The following is a 23,253-nucleotide window of genomic DNA, read 5'->3' on the forward strand; positions in this document are numbered from 1 at the left end:
ACTGGATAAAGGTAAAGGGACCCCTGACCATTAGGCCCAGTCGTGACCAACTCTGGGGTTGCGGCGCTCATCTCGCTTTATTGGCTGAGGGAGCTGGCGTACAGCTTCCAGGTCATGTGGCCAGCATGACTAAGCCACTTCTGGCGAACTAGAGCAGCGCACGGAAACGCTGTTTACCTTCCGCCGCAGCGGTACCTATTTATCTACTTGCACTTTGAGGTGCTTTCGAACTGCTAGGTTGGCAGAAGCTGGGACTGAGCAACAGGAGCTCATCCCATCACGGGGATTCGAACCACCGACCTTCTGATCGGCAAGCCCTAGGCTCTGTGGTTTAACCCACAGCACCACCTGCGTCAACCCTATAAATATATCTCATCTGAACGGTTATTCCTGAGCAATTTTTACACTTGTGTCAGATTGGTGCATAGTTAAAACTTACAGAATTTCTTGCCACAAGGTTATGCCACAAATGCAGACTGCTATTTTTTTGGAAAGTGGCTTGTCTGTTCATTTAGCCACCTCTTAAGATATTGTCACAAATTTGGCACGATGTTTCCTGAGATCAAGGAGCAAGTTTTCTTCCATGTCTGGATACAGCCATTTGGAATCACAATGGAGGACTGAACCCTGCACTGATTTCAACCACTGATTTAAAAACTGCAATGATTCGTGTGTGTGTCTTTTAGAATTCCTGCGCAACACCGGGTACAAGGCCCCTAGCAATAAAATTAAAATATATAACGTGTTTTTGGAAGTAGTTGCTACTGCTGAGTCTTCAAGCTATATTGCAACAATATGACATGACTGCTTTGGTGGTAATGCAAATTATTAGCATCTTACACCACTGGTAGGAGCAGGTTTCCTGCAGAATAAGAGGAAGCGGCAAGTGGGTCAGAGAGAAAAACTAAACATTAAGTGCAATCATTTAATTGGGAGTCAGGAAAAGGAATTATAAAAGATGACCAAGAATGGATCAAGCCCCAGTTAGGAAAGAATGTGAAGAGGAGAGACTTTAGCTTTCAAATCTCTATCTGCTGGAACTCTTTTTCTTAGAGGTAGTGACTGGAGGGGGCGGTTCGGAGGCACCCAGAGCTGGGACTTTCACCCCTTTCTGTTTCAGCAACTGGTAAAAGTCTAGACGGTCTGTTATTATTTTCTGGAAGACAGATCCACAGAGGAGCTTTCTGTTAGAAATGGAGGCAGCTATTCCATTCCCCCATCCCGCTTCTGCACTGCAGCCACAGTGACAAACTGACTTCCACATGGTTGCCTTTACCTGCAAGGACTCTAAAACTTCGTCGTCTGTAATTTCGGCCTGGGGAGACTTGGTGCCAGGGGTGCTGTAAGTTGCTTGGATGATTTTGCTCCGAAACCTTTCAAACTTTCAGTGAAAAGAAGGGTGGGGGAATGAAGTGGACAGTGCCTTAGTTCAAAAATTAGAGAATGTCATTCCTTAGAATCAAAGCTAATGCAGTGAGGCAGTGGTCTCTCCCAGGCAACCAGTCTACATTCGTCCTGACACACGTGCACAAAGATTCCGAGTAGGACCATTGCTTATTCTGATTTCTTTGGGAGAAGGTTGAACGACATTGCACCAAGCAGTCCTTATCGCTCACTTTCCAGTGGATATCCCTGTCACTTTCCTTACAGCAAAAGGTCTGTTTCCCCCCCCCGGAAGTGGGTTTATTGCACAAGAACACCAAATCCACCTGAGTTGCACAATCTGGATTTCCCAGCACGTGACTGAATCGCACCCCTGAAACAGGGACATTCTGGAAGCGGCCAGGATTCTCAGTTACTCATTTGCGAGAGCCATGTTTCATGCCATTTTCAAATTTTTGATTTGTTTCCGTCTTTCAAAGAGCACTAGAAACTTAAATTCAGATTTTTATCCATTTAAAATAGCATGGCTTACCCCAAGGAACTCTGGGAAGCGGGGCAAACGGGGTACAGCCCCACAATAAGCAGCTCACCCCCCACCTGCCTGCCTTCTTGCTTACATCCAGCCCTGTGGATGGCCCTGGCTGTCCAATTCCTTCTCCTTAGCCCTAGCGTTGCCCTTGTGTTGCAGAAAGGAGGTTGCAGTCAAAACTAGATCTGGCTCTGCTTGTCATTGGCAGTGGCTGCAGCTGTCACTGGCTCTGGTGCCACGTACTGCCTCCCCACCAGCTCCAGTAGGCATCAACCACCAGACTCTGGGAGCTGCCGTTGTGCAGACCGACAGAATTCAGTTCTGTTCCTGAGGTACTAGTTAAAATACTTTGGGCCTGCATGTAGACATAAACGTACATTCATAACATTACATGCGCATATGCATGTAAGCATGCAAGCATGCATTAAACAGAGAAGGTCTTGGGTTCAATCCCTGGCAGGTTGCACTGGGCACAAAACCCCTGGAGAGCCTCTGCCAGTCAACGCAAATCAGGGTTTCCCAAACTTGGGTCTCCAGCTGTTTTTTGGACAACAGCTCCCATCATACCTAGCTAGCAGGACCAGTGGTCAGAGATGATGGGAACTGTAGTCCCAAAACAGCTGGAGACCCAAGTTTGGGAAGCCCTGGTGTAGACAATACTCAGCTAGATGGACCAACAGCCTTTGTTTTAACTGAGTTTAGTAGCATATTTTTGCACTGCTGTGGTGAAGGGTCGATAAGAAATGCAAATGGTAATAACGGTAATAACAAGGACATAATAGCAATAACAGTGGTGGTAGTAGTGGTTGAAGAAGCCCTGCGATCTGTGGAGGAGATTACCCTGGCACTGATGCTCTCCAGAGTGACTCTGGTTTGCTGCTCTGCCCGCTGCAAGATCTCCAGCTGCCTCTGCAGATCGTTCTGCCGGCTCAGCTGGTTCCCAACATGGTGCTGATTCAGTAACAGCTCGGCCTGGAGCCGGTTGACGTTGCTCTGCAAGTCATCAATCATCTGGCTCTTGTCAGTTAGTTTGGATTCCAGATCAGCGAGGTCCTGCGTGGCAGGAGAGGAGAAAGATAGAACTGTTAACTAAGAGTAAGGATGGAGGTTTTGATTTTGTCTGCTTTCTAATGGGAAACTACCTAATTTGCAGTACCCGGACTAATAAACAAACCGAAACGCAGCTATCCTTTGAAAATCCACACTGCGCCGATTTTTTCTCCAGCCAAACACTGTGCGCAACAATAATTGAAATGTTAGAGGAGAGTGCAAAATGGCTGCTGTGGGGGCACGGCATATCAGAAGATGGCTGCTGTCGTGGGACAGCTTGGGCCAATCATTATCTCTCAGGCTAACCTACCTCAAAGGTAGGATAAAAGTGGAGAGAGGGAGACACGTATACAGCACCTTGGGCTCCTTGGAGGACAAGTGGGATAGAAATGTAGTAATTAATAAAGCAAAAAACAAAACAGAATAATGGCTTGAATGTAAGAGAGGCTGAGGCTGTAGAAACACGAATGGCGCACGAAAAGCTCAGTCTCTTTTGCAGGTGCCTTAGGAGTTACAGGCAAGCACGCTGGTGCCCATGGGCACCACAATGGAGACCCACAATTAGAACTTAGGCACCTGCTTTGTGGATTTAGTTTGCATTTAGTGGCAAAGCCACCTGATTTGCACTTTCTGCAACAAGAAATGAACTGAAGCACAGTCCAGTCACTGAAATTCACACTTCCCCAAATTTTCCAGTGCAGTTCCCCAGACAGGTAAGGTGTGGGGGGAAATGCATACGCTAGGGTGCAGCGCACCTGCAAATGCATATACAGTGGTGCCTCGCAAGACGAAAAGAATCCGTTCCATGAGTCTCTTCGTCTAGTGGTTTTTTCGTCTTGCGAAGCAAGCCCATTAGCGGATTAGCGGATTAGCGCTATTAGCAGTTTAGCGGCTATTAAAGGTTTAAGGGATTAGCGGATTAGCTGCTAAAAGGCTATTAGCAGCTTAGTGCCTTAGAAAAAGGGGGTGGGGAGCAAAAAAAAAACCCCCAGGAATCGCAAGATATTTTCGTCTTGCGAAGCAAGCCCATAGAGAAATTCGTCCTGCGAAGCACCTCCAAAATGGAAAACCCTTTCGTCTAGCGGGTTTTCCGTCTTGCGAGGCATTCGTCTTGCGGGGCACCACTGTATATGGGGAAATATAATTTTAAAATGCCTCAAATTAGAGGAAAATGCATGCAACAATGGGCATATTAGGAGAAATTCAAACGGAAATGCTGAGGAAGTTCATGAGGACTCCCCGACACACACACAAAATGCAAACTGATGTGGAAATGTGGAGAAGCGAAGTTTAAGACTGGAAAAAATGAGAGAAACCAAAACTGAGATATTCGCCCTCCCTACTGGCAGGGAGCAGCAACTCACCTGCCTGAGATTGTAATTCTCTCTCTCGATGGAGCCCATCATTTCTTCGTGCTTCCTCTCCTCTCTCAAGTTGCTAAACTAAAATAAAAAGGAAAGCATGATAAAGGGCTCCATTTAGTATGTTTGTTTAGTACAACTCCATTTAGTATGTTCACAGCCCGGCGGAAATCCCAGCTGGAAGGTACAGCCCGTAAGAATACAGGAAGCTTCCTTAGACTCAGCCAAAGCACAGCTGCTTCTAACTCAGTATTGCCTTGATTACTTAAACTGCAGAATTCGCTCCCACAGGAGGCAGCGATGGCTGCCAACCAATTACCGTATTTTTTGCCCTATAAGACGCACCAGACCATAAGACGCACCTAGCTTTTGGAGGAGGAAAACAAGAAAAAAATATTCTGAATCTCAGAAGCCAGAACAGCAAGAGGGATCGCTGCGCAGTGAAAGCAGCAATCCCTCTTGCTGTTCTGGCTTCTGGGATAGCCGCGCAGCCTGCATTCGCTCCATAAAACACACACACATTTCCCCTTACTTTTTAGGAGGGAAAAAGTGAGTCTTATAGAGCAAAAAATATGGTATTTAGGGTTATTAATGGAGAAGGCTGTCAATGGATCCTAGCCACAATGGCCATGCTCTGCCTCCGTAGTTGGGAGGCAGTAATGCTACTGGAACACCAGTTGCTGGAAACCACAGGAGGGAAGGAGTGCTCTTGTGATTTTGGCCCCTGTGAGAACAGGATGCTGGACAAAATGGACCACCGGCCTGATGCAAGAGCAGGGCCCTTGGTACGTCTTTATGTCTACTCCCATCTGCCAGCAGCTCTGCAGGATCTCGGGCTGGGGACCTTTCCAGCACTGCCTGGAGATGCTAGGGATTGAACCCAGGACAATTCTGCTTGCAAAGCGGGTGCTCTACCACTAAGCCATGGCAACTTCCTCCAAGTGCCACGTGAACCTCCAGCCAGCCACAGACCTGCCATCTCACCATAAGGCCATGAAGATCTTAGCAGCAAACCTGCTAGAAACATGTAGAGGGGGCAATCCATTCTCTCAGGACCTAGGAAGTTATCTTATGCTGAGCCAGACTACTGGTCCAACTAGCTCAGTATTGGCTGCATGAATGCCAGTGGCTGTCCAGGGTTTCAGAGAGGAGGCTGTTCCAAATCCTTATCTGGAGATAGCGGGGATTGAACTGGATACCTTTTCTTTCTCCAGTTAATTTTTATCTATTTTTACAAATCCATAATGAATTAAACAACTTTAATACAGTGGTACCTCGGATTACAGATGCTTCAGGTTACAGACTCTGCTAACTCAGAAATAGTACCTCAGGTTAAGAACTTTGCTTCAGGATAAGAACAGAAATTACGCAGCAGCAGTGGGAGGCCCCATTAGCTAAAGTGGTACCTCAGGTTAAGAACAGTTTCAGGTTAAGAACTGACCTCCAGAACGAATTAAGTTCATAACCCGAGGTATCACTGTACAACTTTTTAAAAAATAAGTAAATAATGGCTTCCCAGATGTGCCAATAATTAACCCTTATTGCTGCTTATATTTCATAATTATCTCTAATTCACAATTTCCCCCTTTTGTACTTGTCCATTCATCTGTCAATTCCTGCTTGTACATTAGTTAACGTTTCCAATGTTATGAAGTGAGGATTGCTCATCCGTTTATCAATCCACATTAACCCATTAATTATTATTTCTGAAACAACACCTTCATTTCCCTCCATCTGTGTATATAAAAAACTTAATCATTCCCACTCTGTAGTTGTTTTCCATTCGATTCTTAATTTGTAACAAATTCACATCAAATTAATTTGAATTCCCTACATCTTTAAAAGTGTCCTGGAGTGGAGACCTTCCTTACAGAAAGCAGGTGCTCAACCACTGAGAAACGGCCCCCTCCTCACCATCTCGTGCACTCAGCTATTTAAGAGCACGCCTTAAAAAATTAAAAGAATTCTCAGCCTTCCCCGCAATCCAAACCCAGCAGAACTGTGTAAACCCCCCAATCAACATACTTTATTAGACATGGCTTCCAGCTGAGCTCCCCGCTCCCTCAGCTCCTTCTGCAATGATTCTCGCTCTGCGTGAGCTTTCCTGAGCTGGGATGCCTCAAAGGATAGCTGCCTTTGCAAGGAAGATATCGCGCCTAGGGAATCAAAAGAAAAGCCCGTGAATGTGATCGAGGCCACCCAGTATGGATCGCCAGAAACTCTCCACTAGCATGAACCCTCTGAATTAACAAGAGAGGGACCTGCAAACCAATGTTGCTGTTTTGTTTTTGCCTTCTTGCAGGCATGCTCTCGTCCAATGGACAACCAATCCCAGGAAACTCCATTCCATTCCCTGTGCCCTGGTTTTCTTTTCTTTTTCCAATGGGCTACCATGCCCAATCCCAGGAAACTCCATTCCATTCCCCATTCCCTGGTTTTCTTTTCTTTTTCCAACCAACACTCAGCAATCCATGGTTGCTGGGCACGCTCAGCTCTCATTGGGTCACCCGCTTAGGATTCCAAAATGATTGTTTTGCATTTCAACTAACCTCAGGGTTCCACTGAGCATGCTCACAACCCCCTCTTGTTTCTCAGTGGCCTCACCTTAGTTCCATTTCAATCAGTGCCTACAAAGTGAGGTTGCCTCCAGAAGGGGTGACTCTTGGTTCCCCAAGGAAAATATTAGCCAAGCCATTTCCATATATAACCATCTCAGCTTTCCAAAGTTACCTGTGGCCATGTCATAATCGCATTTCACTTTCTCCAGCTCGTCGTACAGCTCCTCGTTCATCCTCTGGAACTCGAGAAGCTTGATAAAAAGGAGCTCCTCTTCCGATTCTTCCATATGCACTTCTTCGTAAGACCCACTTTCTACACGCATCTCTTCCTCGCCCTCCAAGCGTACCTTTTCCTGTATTTCAGAGTACTGCGCAGAGAGAGCGCAAAGAAAGACTGGGATGCCAAAGTAAGGGCATGGGAGAAAGCCAATTTCGTTCGTGTTTTAACAGGAAACTACCCAATCCGTACTTCTCAAAGCAACACGTGAGCTGGAACACAATTAGCCTTTGAAATCTGCACTTCTCCAAATTTTGTACTGCGGCTCTCCAAGCAAGAAAAGCATGCAAAATATGCACACCCTAAGGAGAAGATTTGCATAGAAATGCATACCTTACTGAAAACAGCATTCAAAAATGCATTATACTAGGGGAAATTGCATTCCCCCCCAAAAAAAGGGTATGTTAGGAGAAATCCACACTAAAATACTGGTGAATTCTCATGAGAATTTAGGGGTTGTTGGGGATTTTTTCCCTTCAAAAGTGCAAATTGCTGTAGAAATGTGCAGAACCAAATTTACAACTGGAAAATGAGGAAACTGGCCTCTGCTAGGTTCCTCTACTCAAACGTTTCCCCTTCTTCCTCCATTTTCCCTGCCTGGATTAGACCTTTTACTCACCAATGAGGCAGAACTTTAGGGTACAGGTCCTGGGACCCCACAGAGTAAGCAGATGGGCCCCCGTTAAACGCAGCAGCAGGTCGGACCACAATTGGAAGTAAGCAAAGTGATGAGGATGACTTAGGCACATAAAACCTTTCTTAAACCAAGCCAGAAGCTTGCTCCACTTTGTTCAGCATTGTCTACATGGACTGGCAGCACCTCAAGAGGGTGACCTGGAGACACTGGGGATTGAACCTTCTAAAGGAGTAGGGTCCTTAAGACCAGAGTCTAAAACCACCTAACTTCACCACTGCTGACTCTGACCCTGATAAGGAGGGTGCCAGCCAGGACAGTTTGGACACTAGAGAATGAGGTCTTGCTGTGGCCTGGGGGGAAGGCAGGATAGCAAGGGAAAGGGACTCCCAAGGGCCAGGTAGGCAATCCTGGGGGCCACAACTGAACCACAGGTCAAAGGGTGCCCATCTCTAGCTTGGGGAGGGGGCAGGGTTCTGCCCAGCCCCATAGACATTCTGTACTTCTGCACATCTTTGTGTGTTCCCCATACCTGCAGAAACTTCCCCTCTTTTGTGTGGACGGTGCTGTTTCGGCTCTATGGACACCAGAGCTTGGGAAATGAATCTGCTACGAGTGTAGAAAAATTTCTCCCCGACTGGCCTTTGGGCTCACCTCTTTCTCCAGCTGCTCCAGTTCATTCTGATCCTTCAGCAGCGTATTGCTAAGGAGAGCCATCTTGGAGTCCACCTGTTTATCTGTTTGGGCCAGCTCCAATTTCAACCGCTCCAGTTCCTGCCGAAATTCTTCCGGGATGCTCTTCTGCTTCATAAGGACCGGCAGAGAGACACCTCGCCTGCGCAGGTTTGGGTCACTCACTTGCACCCTAAGTTTTTCTTCCGGTTCCTTTTAAGGAGAGGGATAAAAGATTCAGAAGGCGTTGAAGCTGGAAACTGAGGGCGCAGCCCTCCAGTAACTTGGGGAAATGCTGCTAGAACTTGCAAGGTTATCTCAGAACTGTGGTAGGAAATACTGGGCACAGAGGATGCAAAGCATAGGAAGCATAGGGACTCTGCCTGCCATTGACTCTGGCTGTGCCTGCCACTGGCTTTGGCGCCACCTACTGTTGGCCTCCAGGCCTTCCACCCTACCAATCCCTATAGGCACCAGACACCACTGAGGGCGAATCCACCAAGCATATCTCCAAGCATTTGCCATTAGCACAGAGGCTGTGCATTCACTTGCCCTGCTCTCCCTTTAGTTGGATTGCAAAGTAAGAGCCCCTGGCACATATAGAGGCTTACAGAATTACACACAGACAGCCAATGTAGTGTCGTGTGGTTCGGGATCCTTCTTTTCATAGAACTGCAGAGTTGCAAGGGACCTCGTGAGTCATCTAGTCCAACCCTCCGCAATGCAGGAATCAGAGAATCATAGAATTGTAGAGTTGGAAGGGACCATGGGAATTATCCAGTCCAACATCCTGCAATGCGGTAGCTGCCAGTGGTCCCCCATGGCTCGTATCCACTAGGAGCCTCTCTGTGTTCAGTGCCTTGGATCCAATTTTTGTGGCGCTCCCTTCCAGTTGAGGTCAGGCAGGCCTGTTGAATGTCCAGCGCTTACTGAATTTTTTCTTTTCCAAAGATTATCTCAGCAGGTTGTTCAAGTGAATGCTGATTTCATAGTTTTAACTCACATTTAGTCTTACTGTATAGTGGTTAAGCGACATGCAAATTGTTGAAATGAAAATTTAAAAAACAGTGGGTCATGTGCCAAACTAGGACCCGGGAGACCCGGGTTCAGATCCCCACTTGGGTGTGAAGCCTGCTAGTTAACCTTGAGCTAGCCTCAGCCTCTCAGCTTAACCTACACGCAGGGCTGTTGTGAGAGTAAATTGTGGAGCAGGGGAGAACCACGTATACGCCAATCTCAGCTCCTTGGAGGAAAAGCAGGACAGAAAGGCAGTAAATGAATAAACAAATAAGAAGGACTGGGCCAACCTTCTGGGCAGGTCTCTCCACTGGGGTGAGCTCACCCCCCTGCTGGGCCTGGTCCAGCTGCATCTGCATCACTTCCAGCTCCTCCCGGAGGACTGAGATCACGTCGTCCTTCCGGACGCTCTCCGCTTCGCAGTTGGCAAGGCGGACGAGTTCCGCTTCCATCTTTTGCAAAGTTGTATCCTGGGGGGGGGGGGGGGGGAGATATGAGAACAGCCAGGTTGAGACCTCAAAGACACTTCCTACAGTTGCATGACATGGGTGCCCCACCAGGGCAATAAACACTTTGCCCATTTACATAGCAAGGGTAGGGAACCTCAGACCACAGGCCAAATGCAGCCGCCCAGGCCGCTCTTCCTAGCCCTTGCAGCACTCCTCGGCCATTCCCCCTTACTGGCCCTACTCTATGCCCTCCTTGAGAGTTTCTGCCTGGCTGGAAGAAGTCCCAGAGCTCAGTTCGTGCCTCTTACTTGCCTTGGCAGAGTATGGAGAAATGGATGCTTCTGTATAGAAGCCCTACTGGAATGTAGGCTGCTGTGCAAAGGGAAAGAGCTGTACCCGCTGCCCCGTCTACTTTTTGCCTCTGGCCATGCCCCCTGTTGGCATGTGGGCCCTGCAGAAGGCTCCCCACAAGGGAAAGTGGCCTCAAGCTGAAAACAGGTGCCCTGGACTGTTGTATGGGGTAGGGAGGGAAGACAGCCACGCTCAGATACAAGGAAGACTACTGATGTAGCCCAGTATTTTTTACTCTGACAGGCAGAAGATCTCCAGGAGCCAGAGATCTTTCCATCAGCTGTATGTTCCCAAGCCCCAATTCATTATGCCGACTTGGGTCTATAAAAGCCTGTGTAGTTCAGGACCCCTACATCTTTCAGAGCGCTTCTCCTGGTGTTGAACCTACTCAGATCCATTGATCTGCACCAGAAGGCCCACTTTCGTGTGCCTCCCTGGAAGGGCACATAGTGGAAATTGTAGAACTATGCTTTGATAAATAGCCTACACATGGTATAAAAACCTGTAACTACAGAAGGATAGCTCTATTACCCTGGCTGCATTAATGTTTGTCTGATGGAGAGCAGGCTCCAATATGGCAGGCATGCTTTCCACCTGAGAACGGGACTTAGTTTCCATGCACCTGTAGAACTAAGGTGAGGGCATGGCTCTATATAAGCCTGCGTAATTCATAGGCTTGCAGCTTCCACTTTTGCATTCTCCCCAGAAGCCGTTGCTGTGACCAAGTAAAGTTGCCTTAAACATCACAACAGTGTGGTTATACTGAAGAACTCCACTACAGACATGAGTCCCCCCATGCTCAGCATCCAGGATACCAGGATGGGCCTGGCCAATGCCAGTGCTTTCCAGTAAGCCTTGCACAGCCCAGTTCCCTGCTCCCTTTCCTCTGCCAAACTGCTTCAACAGTTACATCCTTACCTTTTCCTGCAGCAGACTGACGTACCATGGGATTCTGCTTCCTTTGCGGGTTTGGCCTTTCAGGTAGGTGCCGCCTGTGAAGCCCTCGGTGAAACTTTTCCACTTAGGCAACCCAGACATGCTCTGAGTAGATGAGGCTGGACAATCTGTGCGCGCAATGGCAACGGAGTGGAGGAGAGAAAAGCACCGTCAAGGTAGTGCTATGGATCATCTCCGACGCTAGTCCTGAATCTGCTGGGATGCGACTGAAACCCACACGGGTCTAGCAATCGTCTGGAAGCACCCAGGGTGCCATGGGCAATAGTGGAGCCCTTTAACGATACATTTAATACATTGCCATTATAAAAAGAAGGCTGTCCTGGGATATACCGCATCGGAAGGCTAGAAATCGTCCAGCTCAGTTGCCCTAAAAGAGGCGAGTTATAGCAGCTGAAACGAAAGCACTGCAGTTTTGTTTAAACATAGCAAAAGCTGCCTGCCCCACACCCCTTTCTGCATAGTCCTGAGATGTAAACTCCGGTTTGCAGCAGGAAGGGGAGGGGAGGGATTTGTGTGGGAACCAGCGAGTCAGACAAAGGCACTCACATCTGAGGCAGCTCTTTGACTCAAAGATATCTGGTCTCCGAAGTATCAAGTTCCATTCTTCCAAGGAGAGCTGGGAGGACAGACTTATGGTGCTGATGTTGCAAGGCAGGTGGCCTTTGGTTATCTCATTCCCTGCAAGGAGAAGGAGGAGGAGGAGGAAGGAGACGGTTACATGGGTCTTTCACACACACACTGCATGGAAATCGCCAACAATGGAGGCACCACTTTTTCAGTTTAGACAGCATGCAGCAAATCGCAAAACAAAACCTTCAGCTCTCAGCAGGTTGCTGGATGATCACAACTCCCCTCCTCCCTGACCACTGGCCATGATGGTTGAGGCTGGTGGGAACTGAAGTCCAGCAACATCCTGGAGGACCACTGGTTCTCATGCCTACCCAAAGAGACATTTTGGACGCGAGGATATTATGGAAGAGGGGCAGGTTAGGGTTACAACAGCACTTAGCAAGCTCAGAAGTCGGTTATCTGGAATGTACATCAACATCCTGACAGTTCAAGTAAGATTTTCTTGAGTTCAGTTAGGATGCCTTCTTGATTGATAATGATGGATGGAAAGGTGCTCATTAAAGTACTTTGATGACTGCTTGCTCCTAGCTACTGCACACATCTCACCTGCTTGAGTGCAGCCCCCAGAGCAGGGTGGGGAACCTTTTTCATCCCAAGGGCCACATTTCCTTTTCATCAACCTTCTGGGGGGCCACATGCTAGTGGTGGGTGGGGCCAGAGGCAAAACTGGGTGGAGCAATAAATTTAAACTTTACTTTTGCAGTAGACTAGTCTCTATAGGCACCCCCACACCTGTCTCTATCCTTCCTGTGTGTTGACGAGAGTGGAGTGTAGGAGTAGGACAGAGTTTCCCAAACTTGGGCCTCCAGCTGTTTTTGGACTACAATTCCCATCGTCCTTGACCACTGGTCCTGCTAGCTAGGGAAAGGAAAGGAGATGTTAGCAGAGTACAATGATGCATCTCAGCCAGACAAAAGCACACATGCAGGTACACAGCAGGGGTGTGGGCTGTGAACAGGATGTGGCCTGCAGAGAGTCCCAAGGGCCCAAAAGAGAGGCTTGAAGAGCCATCTTTGGTGCTGGGCGGAGGTTCCCCATCTCTGCACTACAGAAAAACACTTCAGCCCATTGCTCCACCTAGCTCAGGGATGGGGAACCTGCTGCCTTCCGTATGTTGTTCGACTCCCAGCTCCCACCACTACTTACCATTGGCCATGCTGGCTGGGGGCTGATGGGAGTTGCAGCCCAGCAGTGCCTGGATGGAGAACCATAGGTTGGGGAAAGCTGTCCTCCAGCCCACTACACCACCCTGGCCTCCCACAGAGACTGCCTCTTCCTCTTGAGTCTTACCAAGTTGAGATGTTGAAGTAGCTCTGTGGCTGTATCTGGGGCACCCAGGGCGCATGAGGAAGGATTTCTGCAGTTCCTCCACCTCGGGCGTGTAGGGAGACCTTGTAGGGCTCGCCAGCTGTTCCTTAGCCTGGGGAAGGAGAGGAATTGAGGTGCAAAGGAGACGAAAAAGGAGGCACCGTGTCGGCAACCTCTGCCGTTAATGGCATCATGCACTGAGCAGGCAGGGCTGGACTAAATGATGGCCAGGGCCCTTTCAAATTCGTGCAAGGATTCTGCTCATATCAAGGCTTTGCCTACCTGCTTCTCATAGTACTCCCTCACTGCTTGGCCTGCTTTGCTGGAGATGGTTTTGCCGCTGGATGGAGGAGTCCACACCGGATTGTTCTGCTGCGATTGCTGCCGCTGCTTCCGGTTGCTCATTTCCTGCAGCACTGTGAAACTCTTCCTCATCAAGGTGTCGCGTCTCTCCATGAGGGCAGCGGCTCAGTTGCTCCCGTCGCAACAAAGGGGTAAAGAGCGCTGCAAAGTTTAAAAGCCCGTTATGAGAAAAAGAGACCTTCTTATTGTCAGATGGGGTATCTAGGACTGAACAAAGACTGTGAGCCTATACACACTGTGTCTGTGAATACACCCCCCCCACACGCCCACTGAACATGAGTGGGACATACTTCTGACTGAGAAGAGCTTGGCTGCTGGATCAGGCCAAAGGATGATCCAACCCAGACTATGCGCTTGTCATCTGAGGCCCTTCTCTACATCCCCCACCCCAGAGAAGTTCGGAGGGTGACAACAAGAGCCGGGCCTTTTCTGTGGTGGCTCCCCGATTGTGGAACGCTCTCCCCAGAGCCATCATTATATGTCTTTAGGCACCAGGCAAAAACATTCTTCTTTACCCGGGCCTTTAGCCATTAAATAAGCTATAGCCTGTGGAAAGTGTGTGGGAGAGGACTGTGATGATGACTATTGCCTTATTAGGCTGTCTGTACATATGCTTTTTATGTTTTTATCATGGATGTTCTGTAATGTGTTTTTAATGTTGGACATAGCCCTGGGATCTTTTGATAGCTGGAGATATAAAAATTGAATTCATAAAAATAAAAGTCCAAAGTCCTGTCTTTGGAGTGGCCAACCAGAAGCCCCTGGGAAGCCTGTCAGCAGGACCTGAGTGAAGATATACTCTCTCCCAGCAAAAGGCATTCAAGAGGTCTACTGCCTTCAACAACAGAGCACAGCTGTCTAGTAGTCACAGGTAACCTTATCCTCCACAAATAACATCACTTCCACTATTAAGACTTGCCTTTGAGTAAATGCAGTTATGAACGTGGCATAAAGCGATCTATTTCAGGGCCGCAAGGTTTAGCGGCTAGATGAACCAATCAAACGTTTTTGTCGATCTGTCTGGAAAGACAAATTATAAAATGGTGGGGCTGAGTCAACAAGGAGAGACCCACATTTATTTCCTTTTCCAGCTGTTTTCGATGTGCTGGTATGTTCTAACAACAGGAAAAGAAGGGGGGGGAGACAAGATTACAGACAGCCTGTCTTAACATGCGACAGCACACAATTTTAAGTGTGGGTGGTTAAATTTTGAGTTCAGCGTATATACCAAACTATCTCTCCTTTTTTTTAAAAGCACCTATATCAAGGTTTGATGACGTGCATAGTTATTTAAATTTATCAATTAATCCATTAAAAAGAAGTCAATTTAATATGTTTGGGGTGCTTTAACCCTCGCAGTGGGTTGGACTAGATGACCCTGGGAATACCTTCCAACTACGATTCTATGTAAGCTACCAGCGCACGCATGCGCATCGGAACCCGGCAAGCGCAACAAAGGCGGGGCCAAAAGGGCGGGGCCAAAAGGCAGAGGCGGGGCCTGTTCTCTTATTCTCTCTCTCTGGCCGCTCTGCTGAAGCTTCTCTCGGCATTTCGCTCCGCTCTCCTCCTCCTCCTCCTTCCCCCTCACCTGCCAAAGGGCCACGGCCCGCGCCCTCCCCCGGCTCTCCGGCCGCGCGAGCCGGAGACCGGCCAAGGAACGCGCTGGCTGGTTCCCCACCTTCGCGGCCTAATGCGGTTGCTTAGCAACGCGGAAGCGGAACTACAGCTCCCGTCGCCCTCTAGAGCATGCGCTTCGGCGTCTTTTTTTTAATACGCCGAGTTCTGATTGGTCGCCTCTCCCACGCTCGTTCCGCCGCTCGCGCCTCCCATACCATCCGGGCACGCATGCGCGGGGCCGGCTCTGGCTCCTCACGTGGTTTCCGACCTCCAGGACCTTGTAAGTAGCGTCTCTGCGGTTGTCGCTTGGAGGGGGACTGTGCTCGTGTGAGCGCACCGAGTTGCCTTGCGCGGGTTTGGGGAATGGCAGCTAAGGGCTCAGGCAGCAGGTACAGCTCGCCACGCGGGGGAGAAGCCGGCTGCTTCAATCAGCCCCTTTTCTCGGAACCATGTGGACTAGCGCCTTACTTTATTTTGAGGGGAAGGAGCGTAGCTCAGTGGTTGAGCATCTGTTTTGCATCTGGAAGGTCCCAAGGCCGGGAGTGTCCGCTATGTGAGACCTTGCAGAGCCGCTGCGGATGGATAATAACTACTAAATTCAGGGTCGCCGCTTGTCCTGTATAATACAGGATTGTCCCGTATTTCAGTGTAAAATGCTCTCTCTCTGTGTGTGTGTGTGTGTGTGTGTGTGTGTGTGTGTGTCTCACTCGGCCAAGTTAGGTATCCTCTCCAAATGCATGTGTTCGAAAGGGTGTGAGAAAGGTCATGTATTTAAGGTGTGGGTAGCCAAGCACAGACAGATTTACAAATTCGTGGATGTGGGTGTGTGACAAATTTCAGAGGCGCCAATAGATTGCAATAGATTGCTTAGAATTCACTTCAGCACCAGCTGGGGGAAAAATAATAACCCCCCCCCCCCACTGCTCTGCCCCATCCTGTCCTATATTTTGACAGAACAAAGGTGGCAGTCATAAATGGACTGATGGTCTGACTCTATAAAAAGAGTTGTCTACATTTCTGGGTTAGGAATAATTGAGGAATTGACCACAAGGATTCTGTGTTCTCATTCCCTGGGCCTAGCCTTTATTCCACATCCCCCTCTCATTTATTTTAGAATTGCAGAAATTTAGGTAGCCTGGTTCCTCATTTCATAACTGTAAGCTGATGGCGCTTTTTTGTTTGTTTTAAAATGAGATTGTTACTAAGTCTTGGGATCTGATTTGTTACCTCTGTTTCCCCTTCTCCGCAGGAACCAGGCATCATGGTTCAGCTGGGTAAGTGGGATTAATAATATTTTGTCCTTGTGTAGTGATGGAACAACACTGGAACCAGTAAGAAAGCCCTGCTGGATCAGGCCAAAGACCTATCAATTCTGGCATCCTGTTCTCGCAGCAGCCAACCAGGTGCCCTTTATAGGAAGATCACAGGAAGGCCTGAGCGCAACAATGCTGTCCTTACTTGTGATTCCTAGGGGCCTACCACCTCCAGCAGTGGAGTTACGTGACTTCCTCCATCTTTATTAACTTTCTGGAGGAGTTTTAAAACCTTCCCATTTACCCAGGCATTTGGTGGCTAAAGAATACTATTCTGGGCAGTCTCTGGATCACTGGGGGAATGAATACTTTTAACTGACCAGTATTAGGTGTTGTCAATTGTAATGGCTTTTAGAATGTGTTAACTGTACTAGATTTGTTTTTTAAACTCTGCCTCTGTTTACCACCCTGGGCTCCTTGGGGAAGGAGGGTCAGGTATAAATTCAGTAAATAGCAATAACAGTAAATAATAGCAAGATAGACATTGTGACCAGTAGCCTTCTCATCCAGGAATTTGCCAAATCCTCTTTTAAAGTTGTCCAAATGGACTGCTGTATGGTTTTTAAGGCACTGGAAGACTCTAAAAGCAGACACGTTTGATATCTGGATGTCACAACTCTGCGGCTTGATATTAATGGACAAACTGGCAGCCCTTGTCCGGGAGAGTCGAGCAGAGAAGCAAGCCACTACTCTTCAATCAACAGGGCATAACTTTATTACGCGTGCAACATCGATAGAACCCGTTTATAGACCTCCCAAGAACACATGGCAATCTGTGGAATGGTACCATTGTTTAAAGGACGCGGGTAGCGCTGCAGTCTAAACCACTGAGCCTCTTAGAAGGTTGGCTGTTCGAATCCCCATGACAGGGTGAGCTCCCGTTGCTCGAGCCCCCTGCTCCTGCCAACTTAGCAGTTCGAAAGCACGTCAAAGTGCAAGTAGATAAATAGGTACCACTCTGGCAGGAAGGTAAACGGCATTTCTGTGCGCTGCTCTGGTTTCGGTGTTCCGTTGCGCCGGAAGCAGCTTAGTCATGCTGGCCACATGACCCGGAACAACTGTCTGCGACAAACACTGGCTCCCTCAGCCTGTAAAGCGAGATGAGCGCCACAACACCAGAGTCATCTGTGACTGGACTTAACTATCAGGGGTCCTTTACCTTTACCTTTTTTTTAACCATTGTTTAAAGACAGAAACAACTTAAAAATTAACTGTAACTAAACAGATATTTGGTACTTCTAGGTGGGGGGGGGTGTAAAAACAAAAACCAGCATTTATGAGCGATATATATTGCAGATGAAGAAAAGCACTATGGAGTTGGTGGTCATCACTGCCTCCATTGGGAGCGAGTTCCACAGCTTAACTGTGCTCTGTGTAAAGAAGTATTTCCTTCAGCTTGTTTAACCGCTGGAGGGAAATCTTTAATAAATGCAGGGTTTCTGTTGACGTTGCCTTTGCACGGTCTCCCTTCCAGGGCACTGCCTCCTGAAAAAGTACCACAATGCGCATACCGTCATCCGCTTTGCTATGGGTGGCTGCGCCAACAGGCCTTACTTTCGGATCGTGGCCGCACAGAACAAGCGAGCCCGGGACGGGAAGCACCTGGAGCAGATTGGGTGCTACGACCCGCTTCCCAACGACCACAACGAGAGGATCGTTGGTGTGAACTTCGAGCGGCTGAAATACTGGATTGCCAGTGGCGCCCACCTCACCAAGCCCGTCGAGAAACTTCTGGGTAATGCCACCTGGTTTCCTTCTTTGGGGGGGGGGGGATGTTGCTCCTATTTTGTTGTTGCTTTCTGTGTTCCCTTACTTAGATTGACATTTTGCTTGTTGAACAAAGCATTTATACAAAAATTAAATGTGGTTTATACTTTTAATGGTTTCCCCACCATGCCAAACCCCTGCATTATTATAACCTATCCTTGTGGGGGTTTTTTGCTGAATAAAATTCTGATTATTGTACAGTTATCCATTTAACTTAAGTAGTTCCTGATGATGATGATTCGTAAAATCATAGGGGGTGTAAGAGGCCCCAGGGCTCCTCCAATTCAACTACCATCAATGCAGGAATTTTTTTCTTAATCTTCCCATTTATTTTTAAGCTGAAAATTTGTCCAGGGGAACAAGTAGAACAGAAAGCACAGTGTGCTTTCTGATGTCACGGGCAACCAGGCAATCAGTTCTTTCACAGCTTTGCGCTTAAGCCTAGGGTTGGAGAAGCTGTATCTTTTTGGATGCCCAACTCCCAGTGTCCCTAGCCTTTGGGTCAGATGAGAGTTGTAGTCTTAACAGCAGCACGCACCCCTGACATATGACTGCGAAATAGTCAGTACATTTTCTGAAGGCAATGAATTCCAGATTGTGTGTGTCCTGACTCTCCCCACCCACCGTGCTTTGCTTTAGACAGTTGACCTCGAGACATAATGCAGGGAAGGAGAGCTTCAGAACCAGGGACCAAATGTGGCCCTCCAGCCCTGTATATCTGGCCCTCAGAATTCTGCCTAAACCACATCCCCTCACTGCTCCTGCTTCACACTCTCAGGTGTCTGGGTTGAACTCTGATAATGCCCCTTTGCTTTGCTTCAGGGATGGAGGATAGGGAAAGCAGCCTATTGTGCAAAGGTAATAACTGCACAAATTGCTCCAGCCGCTTTTTGCCTCTGGCCTCACACACCATTCATACATGCCCCCTGGAAAGTTGACTGGAAGCGAATGTGACCCATCAGGCTGAGAGAGGTTCCTCCACCCTTGCCGTGAAGAGTATAGATGGTAACAACAAAGTGCCCTTTCTTTCCCCCACCCAGGGCTTTCTGGATTCCTCCCCCTGCATCCGATGACCATCACAAAGGCCGAAAGAGTGAGGAAAGCACAAGCCCAGCAGGCTGAGAGGGCTGCTCAGGAAGAAGCAAGCCCAGCTCGGAATGAATAAAGAGCAAAGTGTGGGGCTACCAGCTCTGAAGGCAGTGCCAGGATGAAGGACCGTCTGTTGTGCAGGAGAAGCAACCAGACACAGGCGCTGTCTCTGCTTGCAACATGATAGAGCCACAGCCTTCTTCAGGTTTGGTGACGTGTGTCCCGCCAGATACTCTCGGACCCGCCTCAACCCCTGCCAGAATGACCAGTGGGCAGGGATGGTGGGAGCTGGAGCCCAGTTCCACCTGTAGGGCTGCAGCTTCCCCACCCCATGGCCTAGCTCACAGCCTGACTCGACATGAGCGTTGTAACACCTGCTAGGAGAGGTACTTCCAGCAACGTGGGATGGGAGCCTTTGCAGGACTGCAACTCCCATTATCCCTGTCCACTGCCTTTGCTGCCATTTGGGCATTTATCATCATCCAACCATCCGCAGGTTTCCTGCTCCCATCTTTAAAAATTCAGTTCTTTCTCCATCCCTTGGCCAGATTTAACGCTTCTCTGGTGTGCACAGTCACTGCTTGTGAGATACTTTATTGGGGGGAAGGCTTTCCTCCTGGACCACTTTGGCAGAGGAATGTTAATGGACTGATGGGAGGGAAGGGAAGTTTTCCATCTACGCACCTGCCTGCTGATCTACCTCCTCCCACTAAAAAGGTGCAAAATTCAGCTTTCTGGTAAATAAAAAAAAATAAAGTTTCTAGGTCTTGGTATGTTGTATGTATGAATGTCCGAGAATGCCTAAGAAGAGCTGTGTCTGGCAAAACAACAAAATCATTTGCAAGAGTTTGTGGATGAGATTTGAAGGCCCTGGGCATCTCTTGGCCATGACAAGCAGACTAAACAGTACTAAAGAATCAGAATTATAGACTTGGAAGGGACCCTGAGGATCATCTAGTCCTGCAATGTAGGAATAAGCTGGTGGCCCATATGGGGCTCAAACCTGCAACCTTGGCACTATCAGCACCATGATCTAAATAGTCTTGCTTTGTGGGTTTCCTCATCAGTGGTAGAGCACGTGCTCTTTTTCTCTCCCCCCCCCCCCTTTATTTCTTTTTTGCATTTGGCAGATCCCAAAGGCAGATCAGTCTGCAAAACGGCTTTTATTTATTTCATGAAATTTATACATAGCTTGAATGATTATTTTTTTTAAGACCTCAAAGCGGTTTGCAAAAAGATAGAACAAAATCAATAAAAATTTACAGCTTGGCTTTAAAACATACAATGATTAAAACAGTTTAAAGTTACCTCAACTTTCTAAGCATCTGCGTAGGCTGGTCTAAACAAGAATGTTTTTATCAGATGTTGAATAAAGTGAAGGCTCAATCTCAAAAGGCAGGGAGTCCCAAAGTGTAGGTGCTGCCATAATGAGCAACCGAATTCTTATAAATGCAGAGTCAGACCATTGGGCCCATTCTCTCTACACAAGTATTTCCCAAACTTAGGTCTCCAGCTGTTGTTGGGCTGCAACTCCCATCATCCCTAGCTAGCAGGACCAGTGGGCAGGGATGATGGGAGTTGTAGTCCAACTACATCTGGGGACCCAAGGTTGAGAAACACTGCACACTGACTGGCAGCACCTCTGCAAGGTTCTCTCCCAGCCCTACTGGGAGATGCCAGGAATTCATAGCATCACAGAACTGTATAATTATACCTTCTGCGTGCAAAGCAGATGTTCTGCTAGCAGCTGGCAAAGGAGGGGTAGAACACTCAGTTAGAACGTGAGAACTTTGCTGATGCAAATCGAAAGGGCCCATCTAGTCCAGGGTCCAGTTCAGTCTCCCCCTCCCCCCCCCCCAAGAGGCCAGCTAGATGCCGACAAGGAGGGGATGAATGAAACCATTATCACACAATATTGCTTCCAGGCAACTAAGTATTCAGACACATACCGCCTCCATTACTGGACCTCCGGGTATAGGGCAATATATAAATTAAATAATTAATAACAGTATATAGCCAACGTGGCTACTAGCCACTAATTGCTTTATCCTTTGTAAATTTGTCTGAAGGGAAGTTCAGTGGTAGAGAATCTGCTTTGCATACAGAATATTACCGTCAGTGATTTGTTAATCACCTTCTGAAGTGTCTCAATGTGATGTACATGAATGGCCATTCAAAACCAGAAAGTACATTTAAAACAAAACTCAAACCATACTTAAGACTGATACCTGTGGCAAAGACCCATTCACCCTGCTGGGAAAACCAGCCAGAACAAAAATGTCTTCATTTGTTTCAGAAAACGCAGGTGTTGGGCACCTGTTGTAACGCAATGTGCGCTACTCCAGATAATGGGTGGCTGAATAACAGTTCCATTGGGGCATTAAATTCAGGTAGGTAGCCGTGTTGATCTGACGCAGTAGAAATTTATATATATATATATATATATATATATATATATATATATAATATATATATATAAAAGAATAAAAAAAATTGTCCAGTAGCATCTTAGAGACCAACTAAGTTTGTTCTTGCTATGAGCTTTCGTGTGCATGCACACTTCTTCAGATACACTGAAACAGAAATCACCAGACCTTTATATAGTGAGAGGGTGGAGAGCGGTAGGTTTACCACACCTGTCAGCCAATCACCCATTCCCACCATCCTTCTGAGTAATACCCCTCCCCACCCCCTCACTATATATAAAGGTCTGGTGACTTCTCTTTCAGTGTATCTGAAGAAGTGTGTATGCACACGAAAGCTCATACCAAGAACAAACTTAGTTGGTCTGTAAGGTGCTACTGGAAGGAATTTTTTCATTTTGTTTCGACTACGGCAGACCAACACGGCTACCTAGCTGTAATAAGGAACAAACTTAGTTGGCCTCTAAGGTGCTACTAGGGACACGGGTAGCGCTGTGGGTTAAACCACAGAGCCTAGGACTTGCTGATCAGAAGGTCGGCGGTTCGAATCCCCCTGACGGGGTGAGCTCCTGTTTCTCGGTCCCTGCTCCTGCCAACCTAGCAGTTCGAAAGCACGTCAAAGTGCAAGTAGATAAATAGGTACCGCTCCAGCGGGAAGGTAAACAGTGTTTCCGTGTGCTGCTCTGGTTCGCCAGAAGCAGCTTTGTCATGCTGGCCACATAACCCAGAAGCTGTATGCCGGCTCCCTCGGCCAGTAAAGCGAGATGAGCGCCGCAACCCCAGAGTCGGCCACGACTGGACCTAACGGTCAGGGGTCCCTTTACCTTTTTAAGGTGCTACTGGACAATTTTTATGTGTATTTCTATTGGGGCATTAAAACATCCTTAATTAAAATATCTCATTCTCTGGCATCTTCAGGTAGGAAGGGGAAACGGGGAGCTGTCTGAAACTCTGGAGGGGAGCTCCTCAAATACAAGACTGATCCATGGGTAAATTGTTTTATGAAGCACCTTTCCTGTGAGGCGATTTGCAAACATACAGTAAAATCAACGAAAACAGGTTTTAAGAACAGTGCAAGCACCGGCTTGAAAACAATAGTAAAAGTAAAGGGACCATTAGGTCCAGTCACGGATGACTCTGGGGATCTGGCACTCATCTCGCTTTACTGGCCAAGGGAGCTGGTGTACAACTTCCGGGTCATGTGGTCAGCAGGACTAAGCCGCTTCTGGCGAACCAGAGCAGTGCACGGAAATGCCGTTTACCTTCCCTCCAGAGTGGTACCTATTTATCTACTTGTACTTTGACATGCTTTCGAACTGCTAGGTTGGCAGGAGCATTGAAAACAATATGAAACACCTAAAACAGACCTTTTCACGCAGCTGGGAAGAATGATAAATACCAAAACGTCCTGGAGTGTTTCTAAAAAGTGCAAAGAATTCACACTGCCATACCTCAGCAGGGATGCTGTTCCTCAAAATATTGGAAGCCCCACTGAAAGCCCTCCC

The 23,253-nt window shown here is 47.8% G+C and overlaps 2 protein-coding genes across 5 annotated transcripts; one reads left to right on the top strand and one right to left on the bottom strand.

The window, feature by feature from the left end:
• Positions 1 to 911: 911 nt before the first annotated feature.
• On the bottom strand, positions 912 to 15,258 carry CCDC27 (coiled-coil domain containing 27). Of its 3 annotated transcripts, XM_083452141.1 has the most exons (14): positions 15,128 to 15,258; positions 14,459 to 14,559; positions 13,459 to 13,680; positions 13,159 to 13,288; positions 11,785 to 11,916; positions 11,200 to 11,345; positions 9,772 to 9,951; positions 8,447 to 8,677; positions 7,054 to 7,249; positions 6,349 to 6,479; positions 4,327 to 4,404; positions 2,753 to 2,965; positions 1,277 to 1,381; positions 912 to 1,156 (listed from the first exon to the last, which is right to left on the bottom strand). In XM_083452141.1, the coding sequence occupies exons 3-14, from the start codon at positions 13,630 to 13,632 to the stop codon at positions 1,028 to 1,030; spliced, it is 1,845 nt and encodes a 614-aa protein (XP_083308267.1). In that variant the 5' UTR covers positions 13,633 to 13,680; positions 14,459 to 14,559; positions 15,128 to 15,258; the 3' UTR covers positions 912 to 1,027. The 3 variants fall into 3 exon arrangements, with proteins under 3 accessions (XP_083308267.1, XP_083308265.1, XP_083308266.1); XM_083452139.1 differs by having other exon boundaries at positions 912 to 1,381; XM_083452140.1 differs by lacking the exon at positions 15,128 to 15,258 and adding an exon at positions 14,928 to 14,958 and having other exon boundaries at positions 912 to 1,381.
• A 68-nt stretch (positions 15,259 to 15,326) lies between these two features.
• MRPS16 (mitochondrial ribosomal protein S16) lies at positions 15,327 to 20,088 on the top strand. Of its 2 annotated transcripts, none has more exons than XM_083452312.1 (4): positions 15,327 to 15,436; positions 16,406 to 16,430; positions 17,944 to 18,204; positions 19,277 to 20,088. In XM_083452312.1, exons 2-4 carry the CDS (start codon positions 16,418 to 16,420, stop codon positions 19,399 to 19,401), a joined length of 399 nt encoding a protein of 132 aa, XP_083308438.1. In that variant the 5' UTR covers positions 15,327 to 15,436; positions 16,406 to 16,417; the 3' UTR covers positions 19,402 to 20,088. The 2 variants fall into 2 exon arrangements, with proteins under 2 accessions (XP_083308438.1, XP_083308437.1); XM_083452311.1 differs by having other exon boundaries at positions 15,434 to 15,545.
• Positions 20,089 to 23,253: the final 3,165 nt, after the last annotated feature.

The sequence above is a fragment of the Podarcis tiliguerta genome (assembly GCF_965153285.1).
Source record: "Podarcis tiliguerta genome assembly, chromosome: 8".
Taxonomy (NCBI): domain Eukaryota; kingdom Metazoa; phylum Chordata; class Lepidosauria; order Squamata; family Lacertidae; genus Podarcis; species Podarcis tiliguerta.